A 22,783-nucleotide genomic window follows, 5' to 3' on the forward strand; every position below is an offset into this window, starting at 1 on the left:
AAAAAAAAAAAAAAAAAAAAAAAAAAAAAAAAGACTTCCCCAACCACGTTCAGAGTCTATTACTCTTTCTTCTTTTTCTTTCAGTTTATAGTTCTTTATATTGAAGCTAATTTTTTTGGTTGTTCTTTGTTCTTGTTATGTTTAGAGACAAAGTCTCACTATGTAGTTCAAGCTGGCCTTGAACTTCCTGTGTGTTCCAGGCTGGCCTTGAACTCATGATGTTACTGCCTCAGCTTCACAAATGCCAGAATCAGAGCCATGCAGCACAATGCTGAGACAAATGCTATGTCGGCTCTTAGAATCTTAACTGCTGAACAACAACTCCTATTCTGGGCTCAATTCCACATCAATTCTTTGCAATTTTCAGGACACAAAGCAAAGGAGACCCTGTAGTAACTTCTCAGTGATTTGCCCTCCCCAATTACTGATCGTGCCCATTCAATTTAGATCGGCTCTCACAAATCTCCCTATCATTGACCTCCACAACTGGGTTTGTTTGATAGCAGTTCCTCATGCATCTTTCTGTTATATTTCTTTTGTCATGCCAGGTTTTGGCCCACATATCTAACCCCAGCACTCATGAGGCTAAGGTGGGAGGGTTGCTAGGAGTTCAAAGTCAGCCTGATCTACAGAGTGAGTTCAAGGCTGACCTGAACTACATAGGAGACCATGCCTCAAAAAAGAAAAAAAAAAGCAAATGAGAATAATTTTTTTCACCACATGTATAATCTCTGTGTAAATGCCCTTTACATAAGCTTGCAGTAAACTAGAATTTTTTCATCAGAGATTTTATTCTGCTCAAGAATTGTTTTATCAGTCTGACAAGGGAATATGACTATTAATGATGGAAATCATGAACATCTGTTTATTTACTTACTGGTGTTTTTTGAGACAGCGTCTCATTACACTAGAATTCAACTCACTATGTGACTCAGTCTGATGTCAAATTCCCCATGACCCTCTTGTCTCAGCGTCCTGTGTACTGGGATTGCAGGTGTGTGGCATCCTGCCTGGTTACATTGCTGTTTATTAAGCACCTGTGGGTATAGTGTATTCGTGATGAGACCATCAAGCTTGATTCTTTCTTGTGTCCAGGCTCTTGATCAAGTATACAAACCAAAGAGTAGAGTCCAGAGAAGTTTCAAAGTGAAAGGAAGATCTATGGCAAGAAACAGTACAGTCTTCTTCAGAGGGTCAGGGCCCCAGAGCTGGGAGTCCACAGCTCCTGCCTATAGATCATTTTATAGGGGTTTGGTAGCCCCCTCCCCTGGGTGACTTAATGTGTTCATGCCGTGGAATTTGGTTTTGGATTGAGCCCCCTGCTTATGTCCAGGATCACGGAAGGGCACAGTTAGTTGTCTGTTGCTGGGGTTCATGCTGTGGAGCAGTGTTCTGGCTTGGGATGGTGGCCGAGGTCAGGCATCATCACCTTTCCAGATTTTTCTCTGCTACAGATGGTGTGCATCAATCCACTCCTTTAAAATAAGCTTTTTTTTTTTTTTTTGCTGTTGTGAAAAAGAAAAATGTATGAGTGAACAGAGACTAAAATCAGAGAGATTCTAGCCATGACAGGGAAGACTATGCTTATGCGGATTTGGGGGAAGGGGCTATAATCATGATTGTTTATGACTTCGATGCCCAAGCACCATCTGCTCAGGGGTGTAGACAATCACTGGACTTCTCAGCACCAGGGGGGATGTATATTTTGCTTTGAAATTATTTGCACTATTAAAGGAGAACCTGCTGTTTGCAAAAAGTAGCCTGTTTAGGGAAGGCATGGCATTCCCATTTTTTTTGTTGTTGTTATATACATACAGAAAGGGGGAGGAGTAAGAAAACGGGCAGAGCTTCTTTCTCACAGGTGCTTCGGTGTGACAAACGGGCAACTCTGACAGCCTACATGGGAGAGAAATCTTGAGAAACTGTGGCGGGACACCGGCAGATGTGTCAAAGCCCTGGCGTATACTGTCAGAGAGCACCTGAGGACACAAGTTTGTTATTTAGTGCAGGCACATGACAGATTTTACTATAATAATAAACCATCATGAAGGACCATGCATGTAACACATAGCTGTGCAGAGTCAGTTATTTTGTCTAAGTGTGTCTCAGAATCTAAATTGATGAAAACATGCAACTCTTAAACTCTAGAGCTGCAGCTCTGAGGCTGCCCTGGTGCTAGAAATTGCAGTTGGTTACTGCTTTTTTTTGTAATCTCTGCCCTATGCATATGCTTTTCTTTGGGAACGTCACCTGACCAGGCCTCCCTTCAGCCCACTGGCCCCAACAGAAACAGATCTGGGAGTGGCCTGGTATACGTATGAAAATCAAGTGTCTGCCCTTGTGAATGCCCATGTCATGTCCACAGCATCATGAGCATTAGTTTTTCTACATCATTACTCATCATTTCCAAGCCACCTGTGGTCAGTCAGCAGTTACTGCCACTTGCCAGGCTCTGTGCTTAGCTGTGGAGCACAGGGTCATAGTTTCTTTGTCCTTTATAGGACAATTGTAACAGGAGAGAGTGTCATGGGGGAAACACCTACAAATATCAGTGTCCCATGACCCAGCAATGGAACTCTTAGGTGTTTATCCGAGTGAGCAGACTTCCAACCAGATGTTCCCAACTGCTCTCTCATCACTGCCAGTGTTTGGAATGGACCAGCTGTCCTTCAGTGGATGGATGGGTAACTCACTTTGGCTGTCCTGACCATGGGGTATAATCACAACATCAGAGCACGTGGGCATCACCGGTGCAACCCCAGGTAAAAGGAGCCAACATGCAGTCTACGGACTCAGCCCTCTGGAAACAGCCACACCAATCAGCAGGGTTGTAACAAACACCACCAGAGAAGGAAACAAGAGGGAGGGGGGTTGGGAGTGTAGCTCAATGGTCACACACTGCCCAAGCATGTGTGCGGCCCCGGTTTCAATCCCAAGTCCAGAAAAAAGGACAGAAAGATCTGATGAACAGCACGTTATTTTGGGACGTTCAGATCCTGCAGCCTATCCTCATGGAGAAGAAATGATCCAATGCCTTTTCTTTCCCCAACCACTGAAAATTACTGAGGTCCAAGTAAAAAACCAGTCTGGGTGAGGTGGTGCACGCCTGTAATCCCAGCACAGAGACAGAATCCCTGCCCCTGAGACAGAAGGATTGCAGGTTTGAGACTTACCTATACCACTTAGCTACTTAGTGAGAGAGACCCTTTCTCCAAAGAGAAAGGTGTAAATGGAAAAGGACCAAAGATGGAAGGGGAGGGAAGAGGACATAAAACCAGGTGAGATGAGGCATGTACATTTATCAGTGCTCCATGATGAATATGATCAAAGTAATACAAACATGTAAAGAAATATTTTAAAATATAAAATAAAAAAGGTTGGAGTGATAGCTCAGGGTGAAGATCTTGAGTTCAATCCCCCACACTATCAAAGAGAAAAAGGAATAAAAAGATTCCCTAGCCAAGATACATATAATTATTATGCATGGCAAGAAAATCAAGACTCTGGATCATCATGAAATATTTTATATTGAGGTTCTGTTTTTGTATATTTATTTAATTTTGAAATAGAGTCATGATGTAGTCCAAGCTCATGTCAAACTCGAACTCCTCCTGCCTTAGCTTCCAAAGTACGGGGCTTATGGGTGGATTGTACTATTCCTGGGATGGTCACCTTCATGATCATTTCTGAACAGTCATCTATGCAGGACTAACTTCAGCGACCCACCTGTCTTCATTACTTCTTTTGTCACTGGAGCAAAATAATACAACTTCAAAGAGGAAAAGTTTATTTTGTCTTATAGCTCAGGTCAGAGGTTGGCTTGGCAGCGGAGAAACAGCTCATGCTTGGCTGTGGAGAGCAGAGAGGCATTAACAGAAGAGAGGGAGGGAGAGAGAGAGAGAGAGAGAACCTACAAACTCCGTGGAGTAATCCACTGATGAGTGTCATGGTCCCATGATTCAGTCACCTCCAAAAAGCCCCACCTGTGAGCACAATAAGCTTTGAGGCAACACCTACTTAAAAAAATATATGGATATCACATAGGGAATTCACACAAATGTCACATCTAATCCTACTTTGGTAGCGATACTCCTCTGTGACTTCCCATTTCCCACTGGGCTCCAGAGTATACAGTTGACATATCAGGCACCAATCACAGGAGTAGGTACAGATCTGGACCCTGAGACATGGCCTTATGTCCTTCAATACCTGAGCCAGTTGAGCACAGACCCAGGGAAATTTTTCATAGTGCACAAACTTTGCTGGATTCTTGGACTCATAGCTCTCTAGTGGGGCAGGATACAGCCCGTGGGTTAACTGACTGAGACTGGCAGACTCCTGCAGCAGGACCCGAAGGGTGTGCAGGGAAATGGGGTTCCCATAGCAACTGAAGGTCTTGAGCTGTGAGCAGCGACGCAGGGTGGGCAAGATGGCAAGGATGTGGGAGTCTGTGAAGCCACAGCGCTCTAGGACCAGGGTCTCCAGGGTGCCGGACAATTTGTCTAGCAGAGCCCGGAGAGTCTCCAAGTTGAATGATTTCACTGAGATATTCCTCAGACTCAGGGACTTCAGCTGGCTTGTGGTGGGACATTGGATCAGATGATTTAGGTCAGATTCCTGCAGTGGACTCGAACTCAAGGAGAGGGCCTCCAAGGGGTTCTGACTCCTGCAGAGAGAGAGAGAGAGGAAGGGAGGGAGGGAGAATTTCATATGAATTGGGGTGATGAGTGGAAATGACTGAAGATAGAGTCAGTTTTGCCCCCAAGTTTGCCCTCACCATCCGATGATCATCACACTGATGCTGTGGGTTGAAGGCACTGATCATTCAAGTCACCATTGCTTCTGTGATTGGCTCAGTCCCATTCTCCACAGCCCCCTGTGCTCATTGTCAAGCAGAAAATCACAGCTCTGTCCAGATGAGGGGGTGGCATGCAGGAAGAACGAAGCCGGACAAGATTGGCCACTTGGACTGGAGTCGCTCCCACGTTCTCAGCAGAGCCTGGGTCCCTGTTCTGAGCCCAGCACTCCTACTCGCCCCGAGCTCTGGGCTCCTGCGCTTTGCACGTGCTCATTGCCCTTCCTGGAGCGCTGTTCTGGCTTCTACCTAGATGTCCTCCAAATCTCTGTGCTGTCAGCAGTGGGGATTTGGGGAAGTGGCCAGATCGTGGGGGTGGTAACTGGATCAGTCCAGTGATTGGTTTAGAGTGGCTGTAGGTGATTGGATTACTGAAGAGAGAAGGGCCACCCTGGGTGTGAACGGCACAGCGATAGGCTTGTAGCCTGTGTGGACTATAAAGGAAGAGAAGGAAGGAGGGCTTGCTGCTTTCTGCCTACCCTGTAATGGACTGTTTCTTGTCTGCTGTGCATTGGTGCCAGCTATTTATGGGCCGAGATCTGTATAAATTGTGAGCTAAAATAAACCTTTTCTTCTTTCACTTTTAGGTATTGTGTTATTTACTTTACTGTCATTTCTGAGACAAAATGAGTGACACCCAAAGTTAAAGGGGGAAAAGTTTACTGGGATTACAGTCCACAGAGGTTTCAATATATATAATCAGCTGGCTCAAAGGAGTGTGGCATGGCAGAGAAACAGTTTATGGCAGCCAGATGGTAGCAAAGCAACAAGGGCCCCTAGCAGCATCTTTATGCCCCTTTTATCCCATCCAGACTACAGGGGTTAGGGCAGTGCCAAAATCACTCACTCACTTGTAGTCGTTTAGTAGTCACACACCCTTAATCCCAGCATCATACATTCCAGATCCAAGGAGCTCTGAAAAAGACCTGTGTGAGGCTTTAGGGGTGGCATCTACACACAAGCCACAACAGATACCTTAAGTCCAGCAGCCTTTCTGAAAGGGGAACACTTATGCTTGCTCCCCATCTCAGCTGCTAAGCACAATCACCTGCCCCTACTTGAATGCTCTGTCTTCCCTCTTAACACCACCTTAACCTAGACATGCTTCCTAAGGAAGAAATCACAGCTGCCCTCCTTATGTCTGCTTCTACACTGCTTTCTGGGCGTGGTTCCTGTCCCAGATTAGTCCCTGCTTTCACGGGAGTCAATGTGGGACTCTTTGCCATGGACCAGCCAGCGTTTGTCTTTCCCACTTCCTCATATGGCCAACATGTCGGTGGCTTGGCACACAGATGCCCTTTTAATATTCACTGTCACCATGAATGTATAAGCGAGCTAGCTCACCACCAACTCACCTGAAGATCTTATGCAGCGCTCCTTTCAGGAAGAACACGTCATCTATGTGAAGATCCCGGAGCTTTTGCAGCTCTTCTAAGTGAAAACCATAGATGCAGGAGTGCCACTTGTTTTCCCAGAGCAAAGTGAACAATTCTGGACTCAGGCCACTCAAGTGAATTGTGCGGAGGTTCGTCATCTTCCTGAGCTGAGGAACAAGTGCCACCATGCTTTTCAAACCCCAGTCACTTAACAAGTCCAGCTCCTGGATAGAGTCCAGTTGCACAGCACACAGCAGCTTCAGGATGGTAGAGACAACTTTGGACTTGATCATGACCTTTTCACAGCACAGATGTACTGAAGCTCGTCTCTTCCAGGCCCAACTCAGGAGGCAAAATTCTAATTCATCATGAATGGCACAAGAGGCACTCCAAGCTTCAAAACAAAGGTGTGCCAATATTCTCAAGGTTGGCTTTTTCCTCAGCCCAGGCTTGTCTGTTTCATTATTTCTGGCATGATCTGAGAGGGCAGCACTCACAACTCTGGGCCCTGCGGTCCAGAAGTCCCGGTGTACGTCCCTCCAATCCAGCACCTTCAGTCTCCACCTGCTGTGGGTGAGAAGGGAAACAGCCTCAGCACTGAGATAAAGACCCCATTTCCTACTGTGCTTCACTTCTACTTTCTGGGCATCAGATGAACTGCTTTTCCTGCCTTTCTATTCTACCCTTCTCACTTCTCTACGCTGCTTAATTCAACTTCTAGATCCTTCGAGAGAAGGCAGGTGTAGGTTCCTCCTGAGTAGAGCGCATCCAGCTTTCTCATATAGAAACCTCTTTCCAGGTGGCTCTCAGCAAAGCCAAGACCTCTGTGAAACCCTTCTCCACATCAAAAGCTGTTCTACACATGCTCCCATGCTCCTTAACACCAACTCTCCCTTCCCGGCACTCCCAGGACACTCTTTCGAGGGTCCGTGGATCTCCCTCACCTGTGGTGAACCGTCTGGGACAGCTGCATGTCCAGGCCATCCAGTAGGGCTTCCAAGGTCTGCAGGTTTCTCTGTTGCAGTGTGATTCTCTGTAGAGTCTTTGGTTGCCTCAAGTCCATCAGGGTCCTCAAAGGGAGGCAGGGGAAAGGCCAGGCCTGCACCATCGCCTTCAGGACTTCATTGCACTCCCCCAGGAAGGCCTCCACGAAGAGTTCATGGAAGATCAGGGTGGGCAGGTCATGCAGAGCGGCACTGGCTAGGGTCTTACTGCTCAGCAGGCTCTGCTTGGTCAGCTCATACAGAGTCCGTGGGCTCTGCGTACTCATCCCTCCCGAGAAACCTGCAAGGAGGATTTGGGGTCATGTCCAGAAAGGGCCATCCATTCAGGCCAAGCTCCAGAGCCAGCTCTCTGTTCTAGCTATGGAGGGAGCTTTCTCAGTTTACCCCAACTTCTCTGACCTACTTAGCTCCAATGCCACATTTCTCCCCTGTGCGCACCAGGGCACCAGTACCCCATGCACTTCAAGCCTCTCATCCTCTGAGCTCCAGTTCTTGTGGGAAGTGGGCTCTGACTGCCGAGACGTCTCGGCCCCTTCTTGTGTGGGAGGTTTCTGATCTTTGTACTAATGGCCTTAAATAATAGCAATGCAAGTGTCTCATAGCCCAACCACCTTACCATCTCCATTCCACCCATGAGGCCACTCAGGAGTTATTAGGGGACCACACAGAACAGATCGTGTTGTTTTCATTTGAAGAGGCTTAATGAGCAATTAGAAAAGCTATGTACCATTGTTGTACAGCATGTGGCAGTTAGACACAGAAAACGTTGACTCTGGTGTAGGTTGTTAAAACTCTTCCACTTATGACAACTTAGCACTTTGTGATTGCGTGCAGGGGAGAAAACAGATCAAAACAAAGTCTCCCCCTTAAAAATACTGCAGAGACGGGGTGGGGATTTAGCTCAGGGGCTCCATTGCCTGCTTCACAAGCGAAAAGTCCTGAGTTCAATCCCATGTACCACAAAAATACTACAAAGACTTAGACATGGTGGAACATGTTTATAATTCCAGCACTCTGGGAGGCAGAGGCAAGAGAACTCCAAGTTTAAACCCTGCCTGTACAATTTAGTGACAGCAAGAATGCCTTGAAATGAATTCTAATGAAATAAAAAAAAATAGGCCCAGAGAGGTAGGGCCATTCAAAGACTCTGGTTTAAAGCCCCATACCACAAAACAAACAAACAAACAAAAAACCCCAAAAAACAAAACAAAAAAACAAAAACAAGTGCAACAGAAATAGCCAGGTGTGGTAAAAGCCTATAATTCCAGCTCTCCAGAAGCTAAGGCAGGAGGATCACGGCAAGTTTGACGGCAAGTTTGAAGCCAGCCTGGACTATGTAGTGAGTTTAAAGCCACCCTGAGCTACATTGTGAGACTTTGCTTTAAAAACAGCAACAAAACAAAAATACCAAAAAGCCACACAACAAAAATAAAAATAACAAATAAATCCTGGTATAAAATATTATATAGTTGCTTTTTTTCAACTGATGTGAGGGGCCAGGGATTTAGCTCAGTGGTGCTTTCTCTGCCTCTCAAGAGCAAGGTCCTGAACTCAATCCCCGGTACTGCAAACAAAACAAAACAGAAAAACTGGTCTGAGGTACCATGTGTTGAAGACAGCTTTGGCCCAGAGTGACAATTTTAGCATTCTGTGTGTGTTTTCAAACTTTGAGACAAGATTTCCCTAACTTGTCCAGGTTAGTCTTGAATTTGAAATTCTCTTACCTGAGCCTCCAGAATAGGTGATGCTTCAGACATGGGTAAACATACCTGGCCATAAAGAAACTTTTTTGTGTTATTTTTGGTACCGGGGACTGAGCTCTGGTCCTTGTGCTTGCTAGGCAGGTGGAGGCACCACTAAGCTAAATCCCCGGCCCCCACATAGAAAGTTTTGTTGTTTTTTCTTTTTTGTTTTGAGACAGGGTCTCGCTATGTAGTTGAGACTGATCTGGAACTCACTATGTAGCCCAGGCTGGTCTTGAACTCACACAGATCCTCCTGCCTCAACCTCCCAAGTGCTGGGATTACAGGTGTGCACCACCACGCCCAGCTCCCATATAAAAAGTTTTAAAGCTCCCTCCTTAATTGCTTTTTTTGAAACGTGGTCTTGGTATATTTCAAGACAGCCTTGAACTCACTATGTACTCCAGGCTACCACTGAACTCAGTGATCCTACTGCATCTCTCTTGAGTGCTGGGATTACAAGTGTGCCCCACCTCACCAGGCTTTGTTTTAAATTCTTGTGTTGGTGGGGACCAAACTCAGGGCCAAGCACATGAGTGGAAAGGGTCCTAGCTAAATTCACAAACCAATATCCACGAACTATCACGAGGAAATACAAATTGAATGTTTCAATTATGAAAAAATAAACTTTCATGGAAATGTCTGTAATTCTAGCCCACTAGGAGGCTGAGGTCCGAGAATCCCAAAACTTAAATTGAAGCCCAAACTGGGCAATGTAGTGACTTAGTAAGATCTTGTCTTAAAAGTGCGAGTGATGTAATTCAGTTCTGCAAAGGAGGGAAGGAGGGAAGAAAAAATGAAGGAAGGGGGAGGTGGGGAGAAGGAAAAGGGGGAGAAAGTTCTAGCTGGGCATTACAAGCCTCTGATGCCAACCCTTGTCAGACTGACAAAAGATGAATTCAAGGTTAACTTAGCTAAGTTAGGAGACCTTGTCTCAAAACAAAACCAGCAAAAATAAGGTATTATTAGGTCTGTCCTATCTCATCCCTGCCTTCAGTCCTCAGTACTGAAAGAAAATGAAAACATATTCCCTTTTCCATTTACTCTAGTGGGCTCAAAACTTGAGCCCCTGGCATTCTAGTCCAGAGCTCTAGCATGGAGCAACATCCCCAGGGCTGCAGTTAAAATGCTCTAAGAGAAGCCATGGGTGGTGGGGCAGCCTGTAATGTCAGCGCTGGGAAAGCTCAGACAAGAATTCTAGGACAGCCAGGGCTGCACAGTGTATTGAAGGCCAGTGTGAACTGCTTAGTAAGAGTCTGTCAATGATTTTTTTTTTTGTACCAGGGATTGAACTCAGGTCCTTGCACTTGCAAGGCAGGCCACCGAAGAGCTGAGCTACATCCCTGGCCTGTGTCAATGAATTTAAAAATGAGTGAATAATAAAATAAAACAAGGCTGGGCTTGGAGATCCACTCCTGTAATCCCAGCATTCTGGCAAGCTGAGTCAGGAGAGTTCCAAGTTGTAGCCCAGCTCAGATGACTTAGTGAGTCTGCCTCAAAACACAAACTAAAACAAAAATGGTGGAGGATGAAGCACAGTGGGAAGGCAGAACGCAATGCTCAATATGAAAAGGTCTGCAATTTAATCCAGTTTAATCCAGGGTGGCCTGGGTCCTCCCATTCCCCTGCTTCAGCACCACAAGGAATTCAGAAGACCCACATGGGTGATCCTGCTGAGCTTTGAAGAGATGACTTTTGTTTAAACAAAGACATAAGGTTTCAAAAAAGTTATGAAATGACAAAGCAGGGTGTGGTGGCACATGCCTCTAATCCTGCCACTCTGGAGACTGAGGCCGGAGGATCACTGTGAGAAGGACAGCCTGGCTACACAGTGATTTCAAGTCAAGTCTGAAATATAAGGTAAGACCCTGTCTCAAAAAGAAGTTATGAAAGGACATAAACCAATGCACAAAATAAGATATAAGACGTGAAGGCAAATTTACACATTTACAATAAAAAACAAAAATCTAACTCTGGCTTAGTAGATCCAGTCATGGTCCCAAGAGTAGGGAGGACAGTCTGGAGTTCAAGTACAGCATGGGCTATGTACTGAATTGAAATCCAGCTGGGCAACAGAGGAAGACTTTGGTTCCAAGTAATAATAATAATAATGATGATGATAATGATAATAATAATAATAACTACAAAATCCTAGACCTATCCAGTGAAAGAGACAGAAATCACAGAATCTTCCATGCCACCTTGGACCTCTGTCCTCACAGGACACTGGCCGAGGGTGGGCAGGAGGGGCGTCCTCATGGAGGGCAGTGACTCACCTGGTGCCAACATGGTGCTGAGGCTCTGGGACTCCTGGTAGGATCTGGCGGTGACTGGAAGCTCCAGAACTGAGCATCTCCTCAGATCCTCTCCTGCTCTTATCCCCATCCCCCCTGTTAGCTACAACCTTATCCGCCCAGCTCCTCCCTTCCCCTCACATTCTGCTCTCTGACTGGGTTTCCCCGGCTCCACCCAGTTAATTCTTGAGGGGTTTCTGTGTCTACATTGGTTGTTTTTAGCAAATATCTAGACAGGGCTAGATCTATCTCTCTATCTCTTCAGGAGATAGAGAGGCAGGGTATGGTGACACATACCTGTAATCTTAGCAATCATGAGGCTGAGGCAGGAGGATAGCCATGAGTTTGAGGACAGCCTGGGAACATAGTGAGCTCAATTCCAGCCTACACTAAAAAATGAGGTCCCCATCTTAGACCCTCCCCAAAAAAGAAGAGAGCAAAATCAAGGATTCACTCACTGATTTACTTCACACACACAGGTTTAGTTTTATTAACATGTGACAGTCACAGGTGAGTGTAAAACAGGAAAGGAATTAATCTGTTCCTGATTTGGGTGGGAATGATCCCTGTAGAGGGATCTTTGACTACATCCAACAATTTACTCTGTTTCAGAGTTAAAACCACTCTACAGTATCAGGGTGCTGTGCCTAGAGTTGCAATTCCAGATTCTTTGGAAGCTGAGTCATGATAATCACGTAGACCAATGAGGTCTAAATGTGAAACAAAGAAGGGCCTCACCTCAACAAAGAAACAAACAAAAAACAACAAAAACAAAAAGCAAAACAAACCTCCAACCCAGATTGATGCATCCTGCAAAAGTATCCTTCAATGTTGATGCAAAAATAAGATACTTCCATGACAAAGAACACCTGAAGAAATTCATGAAAAACAAACCAGCACACCCAAGTGTTCTGAAGGATATTCCAGAAAGAGACAATAAGGATTACAACTCCATGAACCCCAACTGAATGAATCCTCCAGGCAAGGCAATAAATTAAACAAAAAAAGAAAAAAGGAAGCCAACAGCAGGAAAATTACATGACATAGATAAGACCATACACATCCATCAATTTCAATGGTCTCAATTCACCAATCCAATGGTGAACACCTGTAATCCCAGCATTTGGGAGGCTGAGGCAGGAGGATCACTGCAAATTCAAGACCAGCCTGGGCTACATAGTAAATTCCAGGTCAGTCTCAACTACATAGTGAAACCCTGTCTCAAAAGACCAAAAAAAAAAAAAAAAATCAGACTGGCAGAATTGATCAGAAAGCAAGATCAAAATATGCTGTACATGAGAAACACATTTAACTGAAAAACAAATTCATAGCCTGAAAGCCAAGGGATGGAAAACAATATTCCATGCAACAGGAACCCAGAAAAAAAGCAGTGGCAGCTATTCTATTTCCAGACAAAATGGATTTCAAGCCAAAACTGATTAAAAGAGATAAAAGTCACTACATCCCGGTAAAGGGAACAAGCCAAGAGGAAGAGATAGCAATCATGAATATATGTGCACCAAATGCTAGGGCACCCAAGTATACAAAACAAATACTCATGGACATGAAAAATCATATAAACACTAATACAGTTTTTTAAAACAATTTTTTATTTTATCTCATTACCCCTCTCAAGCTCCCTCCCTTCCCTATGTACAGAAGCTTTATTTCCTTTTTTCCTTCTATTTTCACTTTTTTTTTTTTTTTTTTGAGTTCTGGGATTACAGGCCTGCATCACCACATCCAGCTATTTTCACTTTTCTGCTTCCCTTCCTTCCTACCTCCCCACTTCCCTTGCTCCCCTTCCCATTTGAACTCTTTCTTCTTCCCGTTTCCCAACATCCAATATACATTTCAGTTCTTATTTCCACTTTTGGTTTCTCACATTAGAGAAACTATGGTATTTAAATGTGTGCCCGATTTATTTCACTGAAGAGTGTGGTCTCAAGGTTCATCCATTTAGCTATAAATGTCTGAAGCTCATCCTTCTTTAAGGCAGAGGAGCACTAAGACAGTTGCAATGGGGGGGGGTCCTCCATACTCCACTGTCACAAATAGATCAACTAGACAAAAGATAAACAATGAAATATTAGAATTGAACCAAGCTTTTGAACAAATGTGCTTAGTAGATGTCTACAGAGTGTAGCAACCCACAACATCAGAATACACATTTTCTCAGTAGTGCATGGAATATTCTCCCAAATAGACCACATACTAGCTGATAGTACATGCTTAAGTAAATGCAGAGGAATCAAAATTATCCCATGCATATTAGAGCATAGTGCAATTAAATTGGAAAAATATGGCAAAAGGAACTACAATAACTTCATACCCATATGGAAATTAACACCTTCCTGAACAAGCAATGGGTCACAGATGAAATTAAAGAAATCTGACAATTTCTATAATTCATCAATAACGCCTATATAACACAATGGAACATATGGGATACAATGAAAGCAGTCCTGTGAGGGAAATTTATAGCAGTAAATTTCTGTATCAGAATAACAGACTGAGCTCAAATAAATAACCCAGTGTTGAAATTCAAGTTTCTAGAAAACGAAGAGCAAGTCAAGTCCAAATCTTATATGAGCGAGAAAATTATAAAGATTAGAGTAGACTGTGTTGAGTTGGCATTGTGCAGAAATTAACAGCCATGTTGGTCTAGAAATGTTAATTTTTTTCCATTTCTACAGGGGTAATGCACTGTATTAAATATGTAAGGTCATATCTATGTGGGTTTGATTTCAGAAACTAATATTCTCTAAATAGTGAAAAAAGAGAATAAGACTACAAGAGCAAGAAGCAACTTAAATATGTTCAAGGACCATTTTCATCTTCAGAATTAAGGATTATTTTAATTTTACATCATTGCCTTTTCTCTTTTACTTTCCTTTTTAGTTTTATTTTAGGATTCCCTATTTTTAATGTTCATATAGAGATTTCTTTAGCTGAAATACCGAATAGTTTCTCTAGTGTGAAAAACTATAATAGTACACAGGATCCTAATGAGATAATTAATAATGTGAAATAGGAAGTAAAGTACTAAGTGGGAAGGGTGGGGGAAAGGTAATAAGGGAGAGGAAAAAAATATGCGAAAATGAAAAATGGAAATAAAGTGTTTATAAATGGGGAAGGGAGGAGGGGGTGAAGGGAGGGCAGGGACAAGGGGAAAAAATGAGAACCAAGACCTATCATGTAAAGGTACAGGATCCTAATAATGGATGTAATTGTATTGTATACCTAGATTGTACTCAATAAAAAATTTTTAAAAAGATTAGAGTAGAAATTAAAGCAATGGAGACTAAGAAAACAATATAAACAATCAATGAATTGAACAGTTGGTTCTTTGAAAGAGTAACTAAAATTGATAAACACTTAGTCAACCTTATAAAAAAAGAAAAAAACTCAATTCCATGCAACTGGGAATGAAAAGGGTGAAATCACAGCAGATCCTGCAGAAATCCAGAAGATTGTCATTATCTACTTCCAGAGCCTATATTTTAATAAGTTACAAAACACAGAAGAAATGGACAGTTTCCTGGATACATATGAATTACCAAAGCTGAATTAAGATATAAAAATTCTAAATAAACCAATATCAATTGATGAAATTGAAGATTTAATTGAAATCTATCAACAACGAAAATCCCAGGTTCTGATGGAGTCACTGCTCAAATCTACCAGAAACTTAGAGAAGACATAATGCTGCTACTTCTCAAAATCTTTAATGAAATTGAAAGGGAAGCAGTACTCTCAGATTTATTCCTGATTCCAAAACTACAAAAAGGATTGAACTACAAAAGAGAACTAACAGCCCTCTCTCCCTAATGAACATAGCTGAAAAATCCTCAGTAAGATACTGGCAAACAGAAGGCAGCAAATCATCAAGAAGATCATACACCATGACCAGGTAGGATTCATCCTAGGGATGCAGGGATGATTAAATGTACGCAAATCAATAAATGTAATACATCATATTAACAGAGCAAAGAATAAAAACCACATGTTCATCTCAATAGATGCAGAAAAACTGACCAAGTTCAACACTTATAATAAAAACTCCACAGAAAATTGGAAGAAATGGTCTTTATGATAGAAGCCATCTATGACAAACGAATAGCCAACATCAAACTAAATGGCCAAAAACTGACACCATTCACTCTAATATCAGGAACATGACAAGGATGTCCTCTGTCATGACTCTTCCTTAACATGATTCTGGAAACATTAGTCAGAGAAATTAGACAAGATAAATACAAGGACTAAGGACAGCAAAGAAACAAGTTAACTTATTATTTACACATGACATGATACTCTGCATAAAACGCCCAAGACTCCATCCACAAAAGACTGCTAGATTTAATAACCAAATGCAGTAGTGTAGCTGAATACAAAGTCAAAACTCAAAAATCAACAGCTTTCCTGTACACAAATAACAAACTCAATGACAGAAAAATTAATGACACCTGTCACAGTATCACGCAAAAAAGTGAAATATCCAGCAATCTGTCTAATGAAGGGAGTAAAAGACCTTTACATTGAAATCTACAGTACTCTGAGAAAGGAGATAAAAGAGGATATCAGAAAGGGGAAATATATTCTGTATTCTTCTGTAGGGAGAACCAATATAGTGAAAATGGCCTTCCAAAATTATTATACAGCTTTAAAGCAATCCTGATCAAGATACCGATAGACTATATCACAGATTAGTTTGGAACCAGAAGAGACCAAGACTAGCAAAAGACTAGCAAAAGAAATTCAGGGTAACAAAGACAAAACAGGAAGCATCAAAATCCCTGACTTGAAATTATGTGACAAAGCCTCCTTGATAAAAAACAGCATGGTGTCAGGTTTGGTGGTTACAAGCCTGTAATTCCATCCCAAAGGAGGTTGAGTCAGGAGTATCATTGAGAGTTCAAGGCCAATCTGGTCTTCATAGTGAGTTCAAGGCCAGGCTGAACCACATAATGAAATCTGGTAAAAAACCCAAAAAATCAAAACAAAAAAACTCCCCACCACTCCAAAAATCAAAATAGCATTGTACTGGCAAAACAAAAGGAAACAAAGCTAAGATGAATTTCAGGAAGCAAAATCATGGATTGAAAAAAATTTAGACTTTAACGTGGTAAGCTAAATAAAAGTTGCTAATTGAATCCTTAAATCTTGGTTAACTTGAGTACATCTGTACTGTGTTATCATCACAGTGTATCCTGGCAGAAACAAGTAATATAATGTTGAATAATAAAGACATTCTCATCAGTGGACGCCTGACGCCTGTAATCCCAGCACTCGGGAGGCTGAGGCAGGAGGATCGCTGTTAGTTCGAGACCAGCCTGGGCTACATAGTGAGTTCCAGGACAGTCTCAACTACATAGTGAGACCCTGTCTCAAAAAACCAAAAAACAAACAAACAAACACACAAAAGGAAACAAAAACAAAACAGACCCAATGTATCATAGGAATAGATTAGAAGATGCAGAAGCAACTCCAAATGTATTTTGCCCCTTTGACAAAGGAGCAAAACACTTCACTAGAAGAAAGATAGCCTCTTTAATAAACAGTGCTGGGAAAACTGTCTTTCCCCATGCCAAAGATTAAACTAGACCCCTATCTTTCACCACACAATACATTAAAATTGAAATAAATCGAAGATCTAGATATTAAAAACAGAACTCCTGGATCTAATGTTACAATTCTTGCTGAGTCACTTTCCTCAGGCCCTGAGTAAAATCAGTGGAAATAACCTGTGGCCCAACAATCTTACCTTCTTCATTCAAATTGTGACGCTAGCCAGGAGAGTCCTGAGAGAGTTTATACAATAGGTTCCATTATTTTTATTTTACAGAGTGGAAGAACAGTTTCCAAAGGGACATAGCAATATTATAGGGTCACCAATGCCTTCCATAGCAGGTATGTACCTGGTCACAGTCCCTGCAATTTCCCAAAGGAACTCTCCTTTAGAGAGCTGGTCTCTGATGTGTACTTCAGGTTGCCAACCTTAGATTAACAAGAAAAAATAGGCACAGAAATAAGGATGATCTGGGTGTGGTGGCTCACACCTATAACCCCAGCACTTGGAGGCTGAGGCAGGAGGATCCCTGTGAGTTCAAGACCAGCCTGGGCTACAAAATGAGTTCCAGGTTAGTCTCAACTACATGAGACCCTGTCTCAAAAAACCAAAAAAAAAAAAAAAGATGAAATATCTGAGAATGGCCCACACCCATTATCACAGCACTCTGGAATGTTAAGGCAGAGGATAGCAAGTGTAAAAACAATGCAGACAATTCAGGACTTTGTCTGGAAAAACAAATATTCTGTGAAGGACGGGCGTGGTGGTGCACACCTGTAATCCCAGCACTCCAGAGGCTGAGGTAGGAGGATCGCTGTGAGTTGAGACCAGCCTGGGCTACACAGGAAGTTCCAGGTCAGCCTCAACTACATAGTGAGACCCTGTCTCAAAAAAAAAAAAAAAAAAAGGTATCAACAAATATTGTGGCTGAAGGTTCAGTGGGAAGGCCCTAAAATGCCTCCAGAGTAACATGGGTGTGTGGATGAAAACAAGGTGACATAAAGGGTACATGTGGCTAGAAAAGATGAAATATTAGGGAATGAACAACATGGAACATCTCTATTTGCTGCTGGGTGTTCCTGAGGCCAAACCTCACTGATCAGACACTCAGGGCCTTTTCCCATGAGCTATTGCAGATTCATGGCCTCTAAACTGGAAACCAGATAAAACATGGAGGAAACCGGATGAATTAGGTGAAACTTTATTTCAGATTTCTTTACATTCAGTCACACATTCATCTCAAACCTGAATTTATATCTAGAGACCCAAATTCTTATTTCTGATCTTGTCTAGGACCCAAGTCCACAATGTTCACTTCTATTTTCAAGTCAAGTCCCAAGGTGCCTATCTGTTTTGTCGTTTTCTCATTTGCGCTGAAACAAGGGCCATGAGTTCGCGGTACCCACAGTGAAGCCTAGGTTACGTGGACCGAGCTAGATAGGGATACAATCATTGCATGGGATAGGATGAAGGTAATAGACTTCCCAGCTACAAGGGAGTCCACAATAAGCAACACAAAACCAAACTGTCCTGGGATGGTTCAATGGCAGCATGATCCTCCTCAGCCCTTCTAGAATCTGGTCATTTCTCAGATGGCGGACACCATGCCTGGAAACACAAACGTCTTCAGGAGCAGAATACATTTCTAGGCTTAAGCTGCTTAGCCTGGCAGTGTGGCACAGCAGGCTCTCCAAGGTGGCTATGGACATGCAGTTCCTCATGTAGCTGAAGGTAGTGAGCTGGGAGCAGCGGCCCAAGGCGGGCAGAAAGGCATGGACCTGGGCATCCGTGATCCCGCAGGCCTGCAAGTGCAGGGTGGTCAGCGTGGCTGCGAGGTTATTCAGGAGAGATCGGAGGGGCTCAGGCCTAAAATGCGTCAGCCTGATACCATACAACTCTAAGTATTTCAGGTGTCTGATGCTTGGACACTGTGGCAGCTGGCTCCACTCAGAGTGTGAAAGCTCGTAGTATATTAATGAGAGGGTCTCCAGGTGGGATGGCAGGCACCTAGAGAGAGAGCAGTCAGTTAGATCCGGCAATTGGTGGTGAAAAGTAGGGAGTGGTGGAGAACAATTGTAATGTGGACGATTGTCATCATCTGAGTCTCCTCCATGTAGGCTGAGATCATTTACCTTCACTTTCGTGACTGGCCGAGTCTTGGATCTCTAAGTTTCCCTTTTCCTTTCTCTTTGGCAGAAAACCAAAGACCTTTCCCAGTGAGGCCACAGGAGACAGGCAGGAAGGACAAATCAGAAAAAGACCTGGCCTCATCCACTGGGGTTGCCCAAAAGGCTGTCAGCAGAGCCTGTGTCCTTTTTCCCAGTCCCCCACCTCTGCTCCTTGCTGTTAGCTTGGAGTCCTGCACTTCTGGTCTGGTCACCACCACCCCACCATGGAGCAGAGGATTCTGATCCTTACTGTCATACAATCAGAGAGGCTTTGGGCATTGGTGAGCCTCAGGGACATTGACTGTGAATGGAGAGGTCAGCTAATTTCACAAGCAGAAGTATAAGCAACGTTAAGTACCTGTCTCTCTCTCCTCACAGGCACTGAGTGGGGACTAGGCTGGATCCAAGGCAGAAAGGGGAAAGGAGAAGTAGAACAGGAAAGCAGAGAAAGAGCAGGAAAGATAGCAGCTGTTGTCAGGGATAAGGATGGCACAGGAAGACAGCGGATAACATCCAGCCGGGGTTGTGCATTCTCTGCCAGAATCAGTAGCAGCCTTTTCCAGTGGGGGACAGAGACAGGCTCACTCGCGCTCACACAGCTCATGAGTAAGAAGCACATACACTGTGAGGTGTGAGCGCTTGTCTCCCTTCCTTGCCCTCTGCCTTTTGGCTTCCTCTTCTTACCCTAGACGTGCTTCCTAAGGAAGAAATCACTCACCTGCCCTCACTGCGTCTGACCCCTGACTGGTCATCCCAGCACGGTGGGTCTCTCCAGTCTGGCTACTCCAGATAGTGCTTATGTGAGCCCTCGCTGTAGGACCGAGGAGGGAAAAGGCAACGTGTTGAGAATCTAGGTTTTGGCCCCTGTCACATCTCCTGTGGGGGCGCACGGTCCATGTTCACTAATCTTTCTAGAGCACAGAAAGGATCTTCTGACCCTGGCTACACAGCTCAACATCTTACCTGAACAACTGGTCCAGGTGGCCTTCCAGGAAGGAGGCAGATTCCATATGCTTCTCCTCCAGAAAGAGAAGCATAAGGAATTCAAAGGTGACTTGGGTGACCAACTCCTCTCTCAGCTTCCAAGGTAAAGGGTGTCCAGAAGTTCCGAATATTCACCTCCTTCACAGAACCATGATTTAGCATTTCCAGGACCTCTGTGATACTTGCAATGCATGGTATGGTGACACACAGCTTCGTACAATCCAGCTGCACCAGATCTTTCCTCTTTTGGATCCACTCGAGGAGGTAGGACTGGAATGGAGACTGAAATGTCTGACCAAGACTCAAGTCCACAACCACCCTGAGGAGTCGCTTTTCTGCCGCCCTTGTGTCACTTTTCCCTGTGTTTCTCCTCTTCATGTCCTCTGAGGAGCAGGCTTCCAATCTGTGTCCAGCCCAGACTCTGCAGAACTTTTGGTGCGTGTCCACCATATCTAACACTTGCAGTTTCAACCTCCTGTGGGTGAACGAAGAAGAGGTCTGAGAACCTGGGCCAGGACCCACTTTCTCCCTTTGATTTGTCATCCCAGACATCAGTTTCTGTCTTCTCCACTTTTTTCTGTGTTGTACTGTTTTCCTTCCTCATTCCCCTTTGGATCTAGCCCAACCTCTTAATACTACTGCCTGTGGGAAGACTCAGGAACTTCTTGCTCCTTTCCCTGCTGCCTCCCCATTGCCTGTCCTCCCCACTGGCAGTCAACTCCCAGATAGTTCAGCAATGCCCAAGATTCTCTCATCCTTTGCCAGCCACCACCGGAAGCCTCTGCTTTATCCTCCAGTCCCCGCTCTCCCTGACACTTGCTTCCCCTGCTGGAATTCCAGGGTCCTCCCTCCAGGATCCCTGGGTTACACTCACCTGGAGCAAATCTTCTGGCTCAGCAGCACATCGAGCCCATCCAGCACAGCTTGTAACATCCTCTCCTGCACCTGGACGATATCCACCTCGGCGTCGGAAGTCTGTGGTCTCCTCATGCTCATCAGTGCTCCGAGGGGCAGGTAGGGAAAGGGCCAGGACAGCACCATGGCCTTCAGGACCTCAGTGTGACCCCTGGTGAAGGCCTCCATGAACACTGGGGGGAAGAGCTCCCCTGGCAAATCCTCCACAGCCCCCATGGCCAAGTCCTCGTCCCTCAGCAAGCTCTGCACTGCCAGTTTCAGTAGTGTGGGTGGAGAGTCGGTGCTCATCCTGGTGAGTCTGCAAGGCCAAGGGTCCTGAGGAAACACTGAGGAAGGAGACATCCTTTCAGGAAAGGCCGAGACACCCCTTTTCTCCTCACCCCTGAGGAAAACAACTTTCCGCCATAAAGTTCCTGTTCTAACAATGGGAGAAGAGTTGCTTCAGTTTATTCCAGATGTATTCTGTGCTCATGGTCCCCAAACATTACTCCTGCCTGTCATGACACCAGGAAGAATGTCCAGTGGCTCCCAGGTGAAGCAAGGTGAGGCCCAAAATGTCCTCCAACCGTACCACCCTAAACTCTGGACCCACTGGGAACTGGGAGCCAAGAAATCTGAAACTGACTCCCACCAGTTTTGGGGAAAAAAATTCAGATCCTCACTCCAAAAACATAGTATAACCAAGAAAATGGAAAGATCATATGGCCCAGGCTCTTTAACTCCTGGGGTCCCACAATCCACCTGGCTAAGAATTAAGCAGAGTAGGACATGTATGCCGTGCATATACATTTCAAATAATTGGAGAATGGTGCCTTTTCCTCCTAGCACAGTACTGGCAGGAGTAGGAACATGTCTGATCCTTCTGTCTCCCGCCTTGGGTTTCCTGGGTCATCATCACTTGGCAGTGGAAACAGACTCAGTGGGATGACCTCTCCGCAGTGTGAGCAGCTGGTTTAGGAGTTTCTTAGCCTGTGAGCCCTGGCGTCAGATGAAAATATGGTATACCCCCAAGGAGTCGAGGATGAGAGTTCATGGCCTCAGTCATTCACAGAATTTTTTTTAGAACCTAGTTAGTAGTAATTGCTAGTGCAAATCCCTGGAATTCTGTGCAAACCGCAAATATGCTCCATAATTATTATTCTGAAGGGAAGTTTGAAAGTGGCCAATCTGAGAGTGTTATTCACTTCTCCTTGCTGCTGGTTGGCTACTGCTGTGTATCCCATCTCTGCCAGACACAGCAACACTTTTATATAACAGGTTGATGTACAGTATATAGCTATCTCAAGTAGTCTTGGTTTCGTTCTTCTTAAAGCCCTAACATCCCTAAATGTAGCCCAAATACCCTACACCTCTAAGGCATTATTAATGCAGTATTTTATTAAATTATATTACTGTGGGAGACATAGCATAGTTCAGATTTAAATTGTAGTAATAGGCATTTATAGGCAGATCTCTGATCATTATTGAAATCCGTGATGGTTCACAGTTCCAGGGTGCTCTAGGGAAGTTAACCCCATGAATTTCAGGGTCTCCTGTACATGAGTCAGAAGCTGGTGGAAGCGGGGAGTGAAAGATAGGGTGAAAGAAGTATTTTAGAAAAGGAAAAAAAACAGATGAGCTTAACAGAACAGGAAATGGGAGTACACAATGGAGAAAGGGTGTTACCTGGGACCATGGGAACCTGGGGAACTGGTCTTAACTGAATTCAGTTCACCGTCTTCTGTGTGGCCTTGGCCAAATTGCTCAAACTCAGATTTCCTCCTCTGGGAATGGGGCTCAATTACAATGGTATCCATTCCTCGTTATTATTTTTTTAACAGAAGTTATACTGTGATTTCAGGGTGAAGGATAGTAAAGTGTCTACCCAGCTTCC

At 44.1% G+C, this 22,783-nt stretch overlaps 1 protein-coding gene across 1 annotated transcript in view; it reads right to left on the reverse strand.

Moving 5' to 3' along the window:
- Nucleotides 1-21,224, reverse strand: part of LOC104864933 (PRAME family member 6-like) — a 21,844-nt gene extending 620 nt beyond the window's left edge. Inside the window, exons 1-8 of the mRNA XM_033767388.1 lie at nucleotides 20,870-21,224; nucleotides 20,204-20,470; nucleotides 19,975-20,027; nucleotides 18,462-18,671; nucleotides 7,176-7,515; nucleotides 6,211-6,798; nucleotides 4,210-4,666; nucleotides 1,816-1,979 (exon numbers count right to left, since the gene is read on the reverse strand). Of these exons, the coding sequence (XP_033623279.1) occupies nucleotides 1,816-1,979; nucleotides 4,210-4,666; nucleotides 6,211-6,798; nucleotides 7,176-7,515; nucleotides 18,462-18,671; nucleotides 19,975-20,027; nucleotides 20,204-20,470; nucleotides 20,870-21,198 (2,408 nt within the window). The 5' untranslated portion in view covers nucleotides 21,199-21,224. The remainder of the gene's footprint in view (nucleotides 1-1,815; nucleotides 1,980-4,209; nucleotides 4,667-6,210; nucleotides 6,799-7,175; nucleotides 7,516-18,461; nucleotides 18,672-19,974; nucleotides 20,028-20,203; nucleotides 20,471-20,869) is intronic.
- Between the last annotated feature and the right edge of the window lie 1,559 nt (nucleotides 21,225-22,783).

Source organism: Fukomys damarensis, unplaced genomic scaffold (genome assembly GCF_012274545.1).
Source record: "Fukomys damarensis isolate Sample0158 unplaced genomic scaffold, DMR_v1.0_HiC HiC_scaffold_23, whole genome shotgun sequence".
NCBI lineage: Eukaryota > Metazoa > Chordata > Mammalia > Rodentia > Bathyergidae > Fukomys > Fukomys damarensis.